The sequence below is a fragment of the Homarus americanus genome, unplaced genomic scaffold (assembly GCF_018991925.1).
Source record: "Homarus americanus isolate GMGI-L3 unplaced genomic scaffold, GMGI_Hamer_2.0 scaffold56009, whole genome shotgun sequence".
In the NCBI taxonomy this organism is placed as follows: Eukaryota; Metazoa; Arthropoda; class Malacostraca; order Decapoda; family Nephropidae; genus Homarus; species Homarus americanus.
Window position 1 is genome coordinate 608860 of NW_024739542.1, and position 16596 is coordinate 625455.

Sequence of the window (16596 nt, forward strand, 5' to 3'; positions counted from 1 at the left end):
ATCACAGAAGAAATGGTATCAATGCGTCACTGAAAGGAACAACAACTGGAGAAGATTTATTGGAGGCAGTAAATAATTGTCTTTTGAAATTAGGAGTAGAATGGAACAAACTGGTAAAATACTTGACCACGCGATGGAGGCCAAATCTGACCAGGTAAAATGTTGGATTGCTAAAAAGAATTCAAGATCAAGTCAGAGAAACAAATACCAGAACAAAATATTGTCTTTTTGCACCATTATTCATCAAGAAAGTCCTTTGTAAGAGTGTTTTAAATTTAGCCATGTCGTTGACACAGTTGTGAAAGAGTGGTTAATTACATTTCAGGCAAGAGGATTAAATCACAGTTTATAACCCTGCTTGAGAAGACTTGGAATCTGATCATACGGATGTTCTGTATCCACTACAAATGTGAAATTGTGGCTTGGATTTGGGGAAAAAATCCTGAAAAGAGTTTTGGGAATTGAAGAAAGAGATTGGCGTATTTTTGGACATGAAACAGAATGCTATAAGATTTCCCACAGTTGGAATGATGAGAAATGGCTCTCTGATTTTTACTTGCATTTGCTGTTGATCATGGGTCATATAGATGACCTGAATTCAAAAGAAACTACAAGGGGGCTTTTGCATGATTTGTACAGCAGTGTCAAGCTTTCATGAAGAAATTACTTCTTTGTCTCGTCAGATTACGATCAAACAATTTGCTCACTTTGCAACCTTACAACAGATTGAAGTTTGTGATCAAAATGTACAGAAATTACTCATTACCTTCTGTTGACATTACATGCCGAATTTTTCACGCAGATTCATGATTTCAAATTAATTGAAAATGACCTGTTTTGGCGTCTTCTCCCTTCTCATTTTGATGTTGACAAGCCCCCGTTGACCTACAACTCAGGCTTATTGACATGCAATATGGTCCCTTTGCTTTCTGAGCAGGATAGAAACAGCGACTCTTCCCAAATTCTATATGCCTCTCTTAATGACTGTGCATTTCCAAAACTAAAGGCTCATGCTCAAGAATGCTTATGTTTGGATCGCCATATGTGAACATTTTCGATAATGAAGCTGAATAAATCAAAACTTAGATCTGCAATGACTGATGATCACCTTGAACAAGTACTTTTCATTGCAGCAGCAGGAAGGCAACACAGCTTCAATGGTCTGATCAGCAATCATCAAGCACATGGTAGTCCCACTGGAGTAAGTTAAATATTCTTATCAAGATACTAAGCATTTTAGAATATAATATGACATATGAACACACTTTAAAATATTTTAATAAATTACATATTGGTGCTTTAACGCTTTTTCCTTATTTTCAACCAGTAAAACTTAATTATATTATCCTTAATTTGAAGACGCAACAATAAATATTAAACTGTATTAAATACATTTTTCAAGCAGTCTACGCTTGGTGACATCATAGATCAGCCGGTCGAGACAGCTTCCGATTTGGCACTGACTCACCCAACCACCACCTCCCACCGGGAAGCAGACGAAGGCAGGTTAGCTTGTGATCAGACCTGACCAACTCGAAGCCTACCACTACTCCCCAGGGAAGGTAGAACGACGTCTCAAGAGACTAATTATTTCAACTTATATTATCGATTCATAACTTCTGTTACGATGAGATTTACGTTAATGCTTAAATACCAAATTTGCACTTTTCATAACTCTATATATTATTATTATTAGTATTAATATTGGTATTTGTGGTGGCATTATTATCAATAATAAAGGAAGTACAAAAGCTAAAGTGACGTATTTATTTCACAAAATATCTGTAAAAGCATGCTGCTTAATATTTTGCCCATCCTATATATATATATAAATGCAGGGCTTTATTTTTGTGCAAATGCATTCATTTGCATCTCATATTAAATCTAGCGCGGCGTGTACTTAAAATTCATGACGTGGCCCGCCAGTCAAAATAATTGCCAACCCCTGCTCTATCATATCGCCCTTTACTCCACGTCTCTCGAGGGAGTGCAAATTAAGATGTTTTAACCTGTCTCTGTACTCGAGGTTCCTAATGCCCGGGATTAGTCTTGTCATTCTCCTCTGAATTCTTTATAAGGATTCTATATCCATGGGAGGGAGAGTTCTTAATACAATTCAGAGTTCATCAGTAAATCTTGCCGTGTCAACCAGGTCCGTGTCAAGGGTAAAACGATTGCTCTACCATGGGGCATTCTCATTATGATGTGGTTTGCGATTATAGTCATTACACTATTTTGACGTCAGATCTACATTGATAAGCAAAAATTTAACCACTTTATGTCTTCAGAAACTTCTTTCTTACGCCACCATAAATGTAATGGGGAAACTGTGTGACCTTTTATGATCAAGATTTTCTACCGCATCCTCAACAAGAAACGATTTATTCACTTATTCTTGCTAGTCACACTGGTGCCAACAGGTTTATTAAATATCACTCAACCACTTTATTCTCTTTCTTCTGAGACACTTACTATGAGTATTGTGAACTGTACTGTATTTTAGTTGGTAGGTAGTACAAAGCACCCCAATAAAGTACCTACATTCAGTGGAATATTTAAATGCATTATGTTCTTTGGCAGTCATAAGATAATGATTCATATAAAAAACCAAAAAAACATTAAGTTGTGTGTAAAAAATAATAAATTGGACGCTGTTTTTGTTTTATTAATTGGCAAATAACGTAGACGAATATTCCTGTGGATGTTATTTCAGTTGTTATTGTATACCTAAAGTAGACCATGCTTTACGTTTGTGCAATTTGATACATAAATGACTAAGATACACTACATTATGGTCGATAATGTGGATATTTAGACAAACATACACTTACACACACAGGAAGACACAGACAAACAAAGAGGTATAGACAGGCACACACACACACACACAGACATAGAGGAGAATTAAAGGAGGAATTTTTATTGCAGCTTCACTGTGGAATTTATCAAGAGTGCAGTTGCTATAACAAAACAAGTTGCAGTTGTGTAAGTTGCGTAAGTTTATTTCATACTCATGCATCTTTTTGAGGACCGTAGCGAACATACTTTGTGATAAGATTCTTGCTAGCTAAAAGACCCATCATAAATATATCTGCATTTAATATACTCCTGATGGAAAAATACTAATCGCTAAAAAAAAAAAAAAAGTAAGGAACCCGTGACATGCTTCTCTCTTATTGCATTTTGGTATATGTTAAGCGTACGTCTACAAACTAATATAAACAGTAAGCATAAGTGTAGATCATCATAAACAAGGAGACACAACTTATACGCAAAAACACCCATAATTTATAAAGACAAAGGTGTAAACACAACTTACACAGCATAAAGTAACATAAATAAGAGAAGTGTGGAAACTAAGGTACCGTATACCATTATATATCCAAGTGTAAACTATTATGTTATGCACCACACGTCATCAGCTAACATACACAACGAGATACTGAAGAGTAAATTAACATACAATAGTTAAGATCTCGCCCCGGCAGAGACCCACAGCAAAAGAGGGTAAGAGAAAGGGGCTGCTGCTTCTATTGTTAACCATGTGAAAGATGACTCAGGCTGGGCCTCACTTTTGGCGAGTACAATTAATGGATATTACATGATTACAGTGAGTGTGGTTTTTTTTTATCAGAGAAAGTTGCCACAATTAGGCGATAATCCACGAATGACGTCCCAGACTTGTAGCATCTATTTAATTAATGCGGTTTCTTTTGATCAGAGAGAGAGAGAGAGAATGCCAGCAGACTCCATGGGTGACTCAACCCATAGGTTAATTGCTGTACCAAACAAAAGAAAACTAGTTTTATAACAGCAGGAATAAATCCGTAGTAAATGTCAGTAATGACTGGCCCGTTGGTCTGCTGACTAAATATACAGTAATTCAGATATTCTGTTTAATTTCAAAAGAATACACATCTGAGGAGTCAAAATGGTCGGGTAGAGTACGACCTATCCCCTAAAAGCCGCATTTTTTTTTTTTTTTTGGGATTGGTCCACCCGGGCACAGGTTAATGACCCACATCAGGGCCTGGGGCGAAATATAATAATAATAATAAGAAGGGACCATAAATAAATAAACAAAAATAAAAAATGTATCTCAATACTGAGACACGATATATGTGTGTTGCATTGTCAAAGTAAGAGAAACAATTGAAACCCTGCAATGGACGAGTTGTCGGTCGGAATTTTTTCGTAAGATGGCAGGTCAATGGATAAAGAAAACGCTTAAATTCACGATGGTAATGATATTTTTAAATAAATTGGGCCAAAATTAAAAAAAAAATAAGGGTTAAAGTAGCTAAAAAGTCACGTGATTGCGAAAAGCTGTGATTGGTTGTGACGTTACTGGCTGGCTCAAGCCGCCGAGCAGGAGCCTGGAGGCAGCCAGCTGTGGTGTATGTATTGTTACCAGCAGAAATACAGGACTTGTGACCATATACAATGTTGAAATACACAGGCATACCTTATTTTTAGGTTAAAATGAATTACTGTTCAACATCATCGTGTGTATTTACTTGCTGGGTCCCAAAATGATGCAAAAGACCGATAACTCTAACATGGAAGTTTTCATCGCTGTTCTCTATTTCATGTCTGGAAATGTAAGTTTTCGACACTGATGTCTATATTTAATGTTGTGGAAAGACTAGGGACGACCATGGCCAGGAGATGATCAGCTGACAGATGTAATTTAACGTGCTTGATAGCTGGATGGCGGAGTTCTTGATAATACTCTATGATCGTAAAGACATCTACTTTTGGTAAATTTCTTCCATCTACTTTGATGAACCCTGGAAGTAGTTGTCCAACCTTCTCGGCTGATCGGCTCTTTAAATAAATATTAATAGACAATTAATTGTACTTTATTGTGCAACACAGTAATGCTATATTGAATATATAAATATGACTAATCACATTAACTAATTCAATGAATATTAGCTGCCCCTACTACAAATTTCAAAGTATAATCATTCCAAATAATAATGGTATTATTTTGGTTTTCGTCATCTGGGGAACCTTAAGATTCTAACTACGGAATTGAGTACTTTAAAGGATAAGACACATTATCTCTAAGAGATTTCTGTCACAAAACATTTTTCGATCGCATAAGAAAATACAGGTCATATGTTAGGTTAGGTTAGGTTAGGGTATGATGAGTTACAAGTTATAAGGTTAGCTTAATATACATCGGTAAGGAGGGAGGGGTAGTAATTCAAAACTAGTGATTTCCGATAGAATTGAAGGTCAAAATCGTCCATAACACATCGCAAGCCATCAGAAAAAAACATAGTCTACATGTCTAAGTACAGGGATGACCAAAACTTAAAACATCCAAATACTTATGGAAGTTAAAATAAAATTTTACCCATTAATTAATATAAATGATGATGATATATTCCAATGCATTCTCAAAACAAAATTCAGACATTGATATTACTTCTAAATTGACTCGTATCTCCATCTAGTACTGATAGACTTTGTAAAGGCACTGCAAAAAAAAAAGAAAGTCTACCAGGTAAGAATACATGACAGATGAGCTGGTGTGAACATGGGAGTGTTTTATGTCCATAAGCTGCTCTTCACGGCACATTTCTTCACTTACGAAATGTCCATGAACACCCATAAAACTTACCTGAACATGGCATTTGGTTACTCAAGAGGCCCTCCTTTGTATTACCTACAACTGCAGCGGTGAGTTTGTTGGAGAACGTCGTCTGCAGGGAAACTGGTGATGTCATTGCAAATGATGGCCCTGTTTCTAGAGAAATAAACTTATCTCTACTATTATCGTAGGACTTTAAACTTTTATTACAAATTATATATACCGCATCACTCTACGAACGTGGCAGAGTGTATTTCTTGTGTTTAATTAGAACCGACAACTCGTCCATGCCTGTAAATGAGACAGAAAGTCAGATCAGCAACCTGGGACTTGGTCACAATTTTCGTGATGCCATACGGCAAAAGGGTCAACCATTAGACAATACATTATGCTTTCAATATCTTCCCAGGCGGTAGTACCTCCCTGTTTGATAGCTGCCTACTATCTACTATCCGTTACGTAAACTAGTGTAATACATGAGTAATAAAGATTAGATTTACCCCAAGGGGGAATAAATTACAAAGCGAGATGGAGCTGGTAGTGTGTGAATGCCTGAGGGGCAGACTATCGCCTTCTACTGTAGAGGCAACATCTTGATTCTCGTCAGCCAACTTCTTCCCGCAGGACATTATATTTGTCGTTGGTCTAACCCTAGACCCAAAAACATGAGTGTGATTGTGAACTGTTGAATCCTCTGAGAACTCTAAATAACTTTAATAAGTGTAATTATGTACTGTATATTGATCGTATTATTCAAACTGTGTCCTGATGTACCAGCAGTTGTTATATGTGAATTGTATTCAACAGGTTTTGACCGAATTATACTCATCGCGTCAACGACAAGGGTCTTATTGTCCTCTAACCCAAATCGCTCCTATGAGCGATGATCGAAACAGTTGTTCATTAATATGTTCGATATCAGACACGAAGAGTAGCTAAGTTATGAATTTTTACTTACAGGGGAAAATTGTTGAGAAAGGTGAAAATTTCATAAATCAATCATTCACTCGGGAGGTCTATAGTTGTTAATCCTTTGGTCATATTACAGTACCTTCTAGTTTTTAATTACAATGAGATACTGCAGTGTACAGTATACTTTCTTAATAGAAATAAGGTATTCAAGTGCATAACAGGGTTATTAGTTTCACTATTCCAACAATATTTTATAAATTATGAGAGATAATAACAACAGGAAAATGTGATGAGGTTTTAACTATTTGAATGAAATAGATGATATGCACTTTATTCATATACAGACTAATTGTTATATGAAGCGGACAAAACAACTACTTAGTACTTTTCCAACAGCGCAGCAAAACTTTAAGGATTAAAGGAAAATAGACTGCCACCACACAAGATGGCTATCACCGAATTCGATTCCGTGTTTAACCACATCGGAGGATTCGGCCGGTACCAGATGGTGAGTAATGGTCTCTAAGTCTTAATTCGTATGTCAGTTTCACTCTGTTCATATTAACTACCACTGTTGACCTGCATTCCCCTCATGACACACTTTCTTGCTCTCGCACTGTTTCATTCCTGAATACAGTATTATTGTCTCTCTGAACAACCTTCTGATTTATTCTTCAGGGATTGTTTGTCGTCAACTGTATTATGAACGTCTTCCTGGCTTTCATCTACTTTGGTCAGATGTTCATGACCTTGACGCCCCCTCATTGGTGTCGTCCACCTCCTGGTCTCCAGGAGCTTAACTTAACCCAAGAGGAGCTGATGCACCTCACGATACCAAAGGACAACACCAGTGAAAAGTTCCTTCAGTGTAGGAGATATGACGTTGACTTCGTTGAGGTAAGAATCAAAGATTTGTTGTTAAATTTTCAACCTATTCGCATCCTCCCAAAAATGTTTTGTTTAAAGCAAGGACATGTTTATAGAGAGATAAATCTGCTATCAGTACGTATTCCACTCGTTAGATTGCGAATTTCCGAAGATAACATTTTAATGAAATAATAATAGGAAATAAAGAAAGTGAGAACAATAAATTATCCAACTTCTCACGTCTACCTCTCTGTCCAAGGAGGTGAGGAACAACAACCACAGCTGGCCCAACACTTCCTGGCCCACCGTCAAGTGCACTCACGGCTGGAACTACGACTACTCCTTCTACTACCCTACGATCACTTCACAAGTAATTACTATCCTGCAGGGTGCTTCATGGCTTCTCCGCATTATATACTCATTCATGAATAACACCTTTTGCTCACTGTTCAGTTCAGTGTTCTGTTCAGTGTCTCTTTATTCCTAACTAGCGGAATCGCGGATTCACACCTGAACATTTGGCTCAATCAGCTCTCCTCTGCCTGAAAGTTATACTATACTATTTTTTTTTCTGTCTTGCAGCTTGACTGGGTGTGCGATGACGATTGGCTACCCACCTTGTCTCAGTCGCTATTTTTTGTAGGGTCGCTCGTTGCCTCGCCACTGCTGGGCTGGGCGTCAGATAAGTGGGGTCGACTCCCAATAATTGTGTCCACCAACATGCTGGGAGGCGTGGCAGGAATAATCTCTGCCTTTTGTTCTTCCTTTGTCTCCTTCACTATCTTCAGGTTCATCGTTGGCATGACTTATGATACGCATTTTATGGTCACTTATATACTTCGTGAGTTACAAACAATTCGATAAAGTCACCTATTTATTTTAAAGAATAAATGACATAATCACATTAATTTAGTATTTTATATGATTGATAGACTATTAGCTCCAATTTTGGTTGGCTATTAAGCATATTCGGAAATCTGTGAACAAAAATGACTGTCAAGGTTGCAGATTGGGTATATGTGTGGTTAAATATTCGTGAATTCCTGGATCCCAGTAATAAAAGGATTATGTTAACGAGGTGCAATATATACAGGAGTGCAAGATTAAAAAAAAGCGGAACTCAGTGATGGAGAGGGATGGGAGGTTAATGACAGAGAGGGATAGGAGGTTAGTGATAAAGAGGGATGGGAGATTAGTGATAAAGAGGGATGGGATATTAATGATAGAGAGGGATGTAAAGAGTCACACAACATCTTCATAACTGTGATGTTTGATAATTATGAGAGACCTTTTATTCATTCTACCTTTGTAAAATAAGAGGGGAAAGTGTGAGGTCAAATCCATCAATATTATTATCTTTAAAGTAGGAGACGACATTATAAAAGAGTTAAGATTTCACTTGAGGGATAATGTCGCATTTTGAGTCTGTTAAACATACGTGATACACAATGAAGGGTGTTTTATTTTTTACAGTGTTGGAATATGTGTCGAGTGAGTACAGAACGGTGATGGCCAACGTGCCTATCATGTTCTTCCTGACGGCAGCCATGTGTTCGATGCCTTGGATAGCTCTTGGAGTCGCTAACTGGTCAACCTTCGCCATCATCATCCACGCTCCTCAGTTAATCTCTCTCTTCTTTATCTGGTAGGTCTCCATGTACACTTGTAATTCATCTCGTTCTGATTGCTAAAACGATAACAGATTCTAATGGTTTGGTGTTTAATCTATCCTATCTGGTTTTGTTTTTATCTCGACTGTGTGATTGATTTTGTTTTGTTTTCAGGCTGGTTCCCGAGTCTGCCCGTTGGTTGATCAGTAAAGGTAGAACTGATGACACCGTTAAGATCCTGAAAAAGGCGGCGAGCGTCAACGGCAAAACTCTCACCCCAGATTTTTTAGAGGAGTTCAGGGTTAGTCGTAAATTGTCTTGTTCCATTTCTTGATTGGTCACGCACTCTTTAGAAGTAGAGGTCCTTACATTCTACTTATGGGCAATATACCTGTATTAGAGAACACATTTCTCAGTAATTCTGCTCGAACAGATCAGTTAACAATTTCTTTATTTCGCCATTCTTAGAAAACAAAAAATCAGTTCGAGACAGTCCAGCGCTCTGTTGCTTAAATCAACCTTGTGTACACCTTAATCTATACATTATATTTCTCACTAGATTACGACTTACACCATCAAGCTTATGTAATTTTTGTTTTGTTGTCATTTCAGGAATATGGATCAAAGCAAGCTAAAAACGATGAGTCTACCGCTACAGTTATGGACCTGTTGAACACACCGGTGCTGAGGCGACGGTTCCTAGTCCTCTGCATCATGTGGTGAGTTGTGTCATGCTGTTTGTGTCATCAACTCCTTCCACCACTGTCACCCTCCACCGTGATCACCCTCCGCTTTCATCACCCTCCACCAATCACTTTCCTCCACCATCATCACCCTCCACCATTATCTCCCTCCACCATTATCTCCCTCCACCATTATCTCCCTCCACCATTATCTCCCTCCACCATCATCACCCTCCACCATCATCGCTCTCCACCATCATCACCCTCCACCACCATCACCCTCCACCATCATCACTCTCCACTATCATCACCCTCCACCATCATCACCCTCCACCATCATCACTCTCCACCATCATCGCTCTCCACCATCATCACCCTCCACCATCATCACTCTCCACCATCATCACCCTCCACCATTATCTCCCTCCACCATCATCACCCTCCACCAACATCGCTCTCCACCATCATCACCCTCCACCATCATCACCCTCCACCATCATCACCCTCCACCATCATCACCCTCCACCATCTCGCTCTCCACCATATCACCTCACCATCATCGCTCTCCACATCATCCTCTCCACTATCATCACCCTCCATCATCACTCTCCACCATCATCACCCTCCACCATCCTCTCTCCACCATCATCGCTCTCCCACCATCATCACCCTCCACCATCATCGCTCTCCACCATCATCACTCTCCTATCATCACCCTCCACCATCATCACCCTCCACCATCATCACCCTCCACCATCATCGCTCTCCACCATCGTCACCCTCCACCATCACTCTCCACCATCATCGCTCTCACCACATCACCCTCCACCATCATCGCTCTCCACCATCATCACCCTCCACCATCATCACCCTCCACCATCATCACCCTCCACCATCATCGCTCTCCCACCATCGTCACCCTCCACCATCACTCTCCACCATCCTCGCTCTCCACCATCATCACCCTCCACCATCATCACCCTCCACCATCATCACCTCCACCATCATCGCTCTCCACCATCATCACCCTCCACCATCATCTCTCCACCATCATCACTCCCACATCATCACCCCCACCATCATCACTCACCATCATCACCTCCACCATCCATCACTCTCCACCATCATCACCCTCCACCATCATCACCCCATCATCCTCTCCACCATCATCACTCACCATCATCCCCTCCACCACCCCACTATCATCACCTCCACCATCATCACTCCACTATCTCACCCTCCACCATCATCACTCCACTATCATCACCCTCCACCATCATCGCTCTCCACCATCATCACCCTCCACCATCATCACCCTCCCACCATCATCGCTCTCCACCATCATCACCCTCCACCATCATCTCCCTCCACCATCATCACTCTCCACTATCATCACCCTCACCATCATCACCCTCCACCATCATCGCTCTCCACCATCATCACCCTCCACCATCATCACCCTCCACCATCATCCTCTCCACTATCATCACCCTCCACTTCACCTCACCATCATCGCTCTCCACCATCATCACCCTCCACCATCATACCCTCCACCATCATCGCTCCCACCATCATCACCCTCCACCATCATCTCCCTCCACCATCATCACTCTCCCTCATCACCCCTCCACCATCATCGCTCTCCACCATCATCACCCTCCACCATCACCCTCCACCATCATCGCCCTCCACCATTCCTCTCCCTATCATCATCCTCCACCATCATCACCCCTCCACCATCATCACTCTCACTATCATCACCTCCACCATCACCCTCCACCATCATCACCCTCCACCATCACTCTCCACCATCATCACCCTCCACCATCATCACCCTCCACCATCGTCACCTCCACCATCCATCACCCTCCACCATCCTCTCCTCTATCGTCACCCTCCACAATCATCACCCTCCACCATCATGACTCTCCATCATCACCCTCCACCATCGTCACCCTCCATCATCGTCACCCTCCACCATCATCACCCTCCACCATCATCAGTCATCACCCTCCACAATCATCTCCCTCCACCATCATCACCCTCCACCATCATCACCCTCCACCATCATCACCCTCCACAATCATCACCCTCCACAATCATCTCCCTCCTCATTACCCTCCATCAATCACTTTCCTCCACCCTACAGGATGGTGATTATAACGGCATACGACGCTCATATGAGAAACACGAAAAACATCGGTGGCAACGTGTTCGTCACCTTCACTATTGCCGGGTTCGTGGAGCTGCCAGCAGACTTTCTAACGATGGTGTTCGTGGAGAAGTTAGGACGTCGCCACACTACCGTCTTCACTCTCATCTTTGGAGGCTTAGCTTGTTTCATCATCGCTGGCATTCCCGAGGGTGAGGTCGGAGTATTGGGAAAATATTAGGGTGAAGGAGGTGGTAGGGATAAAGATAAGTGATGGGAAAAGTAAGGGGAGAAGAAGAGTAGGAATATAGAATTAAGGGAAATAAAAGGAAATACGTAAAGAAAAGGTGGAGTAGGAGGAGGAAGGAAGGTTGAGAAGAGACCTACCTATAAGTAAAGGTAGGAACAAAAAAGAACGCTAAGAAAATGTAAGGAAAAAGAGTAGAGAGGGACAGGTTGGAGTCCAAAAAATTTCTTTAATGTACAACTTTAATCAAGACAAAATGTATCAATTGTGGTTTGTAAGATCAGGACAACAATACCCTGTGGAGGTGCTGCCTACGGTGGCTCGTGGCTCTGGCTCAATGGCTATACATACTGTTGGCTATTTGGCTGCTTTTACCTCTCCGTACATCGTCTACCTGGTGAGTTATTCTTCTTTATATTCTTACAAAGTAGGGAAGGGCACGAGTGCATGTACAGCGGTGTCGACCGTACACTATACTGCTTTCATGGGTGAGTTGAGTTTACCATGCACCAAATAATACTGGAAAACTGCATCACTAACACGTTAACTGCATGGGTCAGAATCTCGGGCACAGAAATATTTTGCCTCTTACATGTTATGTTTTCATTTAAAATATTTTATTGGACAAATGTATTTTGAATCCTTTGTATATATTTACCATGTATTTATATTTTTGCCAATAAACTACTAGCTAATTAAATAAAATACCAGGGTATTTTATTAAACATTCATTGTGTTCATCTGTTTACAGTTGCCTATTTTATTTTATTTCTCGTTTTTCTTATAGCAGAGTCACCAGTACATTCATCTAACACTCTTCTGTTCACCTTGACATGCTCTCATCCTCACTCCAGTCACACTACTACTCTTTAACTTCCACTTTTCGTGCTACTTTTCAACACCGCAATCTATCAAAAGTTATAATGTTAATTTCAATATTTCTAACGTTTCAAATAAATAACCCCAAATCCCGTTTACTTTAAAGACAACTTTTACTGGAATAAGACAAAGTAGTAAGTAGTGGTATGTTCAGTGTCACACCATGCTGTTATGAAAACAATATGAGTAATGTTTATGACTCAGATTACCTTTGAATGCAAGTTTTACTTCCTGGTTCAAAAAGTGCCAAGGATATCGCCCGGACAAGCAAGAAAGAAAGAAAAAAATTAGAGCAGCCACTAATTACCACCCCTTCTGAGTTTATCCTCGTGCATTCGAATCATTTTATACATTTATCTCTTTTACTTATATATTAACACATTCATTTTTTTTGACCGTGATGGATCTGCATTGCTTGTAGATGGGAATAGGTCACATACTGCCTAAGCTCGAGGCTTCACACGAGGGATTTGTGACCTGGGGTAAAAAGGTTAGCTAATTAAATCTTCACCTTCGTCACTGAGCTATCTGTTATGACACGACATCTCTAGTGACCGAGACTTTGTTTCCGTTCATGACAACCATCTCCTCTCCTCATCCGCTGTCATTTTAATATTCTTCCACCAATAAGGTAAACAATCTTGCCTTAACATTACTCTGGCTGAAGTCTTTTTTTACCTGTCATGTCACTATTCATGTATTCATTTCACCATCACAACTCGAGTTCACTTCATTTTCTCAATCCCACAGTCCAAGTTTGGCTACTACCTGCCTTACTTGGTGATAGGTATGATCACAGTAGCAGGCGGTCTTTGTTGCATCGGGCTACCAGAGACGCTGAACCAAATTCTCCCGGACTCCCTGCAAGACGGTGAGACCTACTTCTGTGACCAGAGCTTCTTCTATAACCCCTGCTACAGGTGAGTTATCACGAACATTTCTCTCCACGGGAAAGTGTTTACAGTTTATTCACCGTGAGTAAGAAACTAAAGATATGCCTGATAGTAGACGCTCATTAATTAAAGATTCAATTAACATACTGAAGACCACCACCAATCAATACGTTGTGTTAGTGATACATTTACCTGAGTTGAAATTTTGTAATGGGAACAGTTCTTTAATACTAATTAATTTTAATTTATAAGAAATAAAAGTTCTAGGAAACTAATATACACACGGTACATGAACTTTGCAATCAGTGGATTTTTAATTTAAAACAAAACAACTCTCTCTGTCTTCAGCCATTGGTAGTATGATATATGGAATCAATTTCTCCTTCTATAAGATTATTTTTCTTCATATATCGAGATTTTACCCCACAAGAATAGGATGAATTACAGCTTTAAGGTATAACTTATATTTTCTCTTTCACAGCAATCCAAAAATTAAGTCTTATCTGTAAGTACATGTTAGCATACTAGACCATCAGCCTTAATGTTATAATTGTGTATATATGGCATCTAACTATCTCATGAAAACAAGTAGATCAGGGTTAGTTTACGTGTGTATAATATGTCAATATATATTTTCCTACTGTTTTAACGTTATCTAAAAATTATTCGATATCCTCCCAGTGCAACTCCAGAGGATGACACCAGTAAGTTTATGTCTGTAATATATATAAAACAATCTGAAGGGATATAGATATAAAAAAAAAATCCTTTGAAACTTGACACTATCTGCTATCCACTTCTGGCTGTTTTTCAGAAAATAACTTAAAAGTAGCACGAAATAAACACTTTAACACAAGGACCAATCTGAGGAACTTAAATATCACTGTAAAATCCCAATTGACTCATACCTTGTGTGCACAACCTTCAAGCAGAAGCCAGATATTGTCAGGCGTTGTAAGTTATTAAGCATATATTGTTCGTGTTCCTAATCTTTTTATCAAACACCTGATTTTTAGACTGGTTAGGTTAGGTTAGATTTCAATAACTTTTCTATTTTTGGTTAAGTTCGGCCAGATTAAGATAAGGTCGTAAGATAAGTTTGGCTAAATTGGGAATAATCTGATTTAAAATTCCTTAAAGATTCCAACTGACATATGATTTTAGTTTACACAACATACACTGATATTCCGCAAGGCTTTCCTCTTCACTTAACAACCCAAGGAAGTGGATTATGACTCCTCAAAAGCTTGTTTTTAAGTCCATTTGTCAAAGTCAATATTAAAATCCTGAAGGCAGCACGAGTTATGCTTATTAATCAGAAATAATAACACAGACTCATAATTATATACACTGTTCATATTATTTTTAAGCTAATGAAAACTTACTACTTTTGAGTTATATCTGTATTAACCACACAACTATACATGGCTTATAACATGCCGTTGTTCCTTCTCTTCAGTTAGCTTACAACAATAAGGAGTGCAGTAAGTATACAAGTTCATTCATAATAAGTAAGGAATATAGCCCACTATGTATCTCTGCTCGGCATATATTTTCTGACTGTAGTGTTTTCTATTGTATTCCTTGTAAGTGTTGCAGTAAGTAATGTCACTTTAACGTTGGTGTTGTTATCTAAACAATTCATACTTGAATTACTTATATTAAAAAAAAGACAATCTGCTCTAAATTCTGAGATAGAGTTATATAAATTAAAGAAAAACATGAATCCATCATCACTATATCTACATCGCTGAGGTTCATGAAGATTGTTTTGTGCAATTTGTAGGAAAAATGAAGATGTCCAGGAAGACGTCATTACAATGGCAGGCATGAAGGAAGGTGTGGACAACGCTAGTTGCTTAGAAAATGTCGACAAAGGCACAAACAAGGAGATTTAACCAGTGCACGCTGTTACCATTTCCGAGTCCCTCCCCTCCAGGACCACCAACACCTGTTCTTCACGTCTACATTTTTATATATAAATGATATGATTGTTATCCCCTATTCATATTATTCCATTGTGCATGTATGCAGACATTTTTTAATAAGAATTGTCAGCTGTTAGGGACACAATTATATATTACGATATTATTAACATTTCATTAATCATGATTGATACGGATCCTACATCGATGTAATTACACTAGCATCAATAGTACACAATTACTCTTAACTTATACAACGTATTCAAGAAAAGTGGACAGCTATTATATTTAAGAGGGTGAGCATGTACTAAAAAGCATGTTTTAAGACGGCTTGATTATATACAGTAAGAGCATACGATGGGCTGCCTGCCATGTTTTTGCTGAGTAATAATTAGAACTCAAGAGCGTGATAAAGTAGGATTTTTTTACTGTAGTTTTATTGTTTTATTTTTTTACAAGACATATTAATAATAGTAAATTATATTTTCAGAAGCATAGTAATTAAAAAAAATTCTCATAAGTTACAATTATGAATCCTTGGAAATTTTACGAACGATGGTATGAAGCGACTACCACCCAACCACTACCCGACCACCATAGTATCAGAGGCCCTGCAACCCCCCGGCCTCCTCAGCTCCCTGTGCCCGTGAATAGCAGTGCCCCTCCCCCTCCTCCCCAACTACTTAGTTCCTCAATTTTCAGGTTCTAGTTCTACCAGTCTAGCTTAGTGCCTTCTATGATGTTATGAAGCCGTCCCTTGATCTCTGGTTTGGTCTAGACGTTTATGTCTCGGATTAGGATGGCCTTAAATCATTTCTTTTTTTTT

At 39.3% G+C, this 16596-nt stretch overlaps 1 protein-coding gene across 1 annotated transcript in view; it reads left to right on the forward strand.

Moving 5' to 3' along the window:
- LOC121874836 (organic cation transporter protein-like) overlaps positions 1 to 15936 on the forward strand; it is a 17440-nt gene extending 1504 nt beyond the window's left edge. Inside the window, exons 2-12 of the mRNA XM_042379121.1 lie at positions 6911 to 7022; positions 7193 to 7411; positions 7644 to 7751; positions 7964 to 8222; positions 8855 to 9026; positions 9166 to 9292; positions 9604 to 9710; positions 11824 to 12038; positions 12289 to 12470; positions 13703 to 13872; positions 15632 to 15936. Coding sequence (XP_042235055.1) covers positions 6960 to 7022; positions 7193 to 7411; positions 7644 to 7751; positions 7964 to 8222; positions 8855 to 9026; positions 9166 to 9292; positions 9604 to 9710; positions 11824 to 12038; positions 12289 to 12470; positions 13703 to 13872; positions 15632 to 15743 — 1734 coding nt within the window. The 5' untranslated portion in view covers positions 6911 to 6959 and the 3' untranslated portion in view covers positions 15744 to 15936. The remainder of the gene's footprint in view (positions 1 to 6910; positions 7023 to 7192; positions 7412 to 7643; positions 7752 to 7963; positions 8223 to 8854; positions 9027 to 9165; positions 9293 to 9603; positions 9711 to 11823; positions 12039 to 12288; positions 12471 to 13702; positions 13873 to 15631) is intronic.
- The last annotated feature ends 660 nt before the right edge of the window (positions 15937 to 16596 follow it).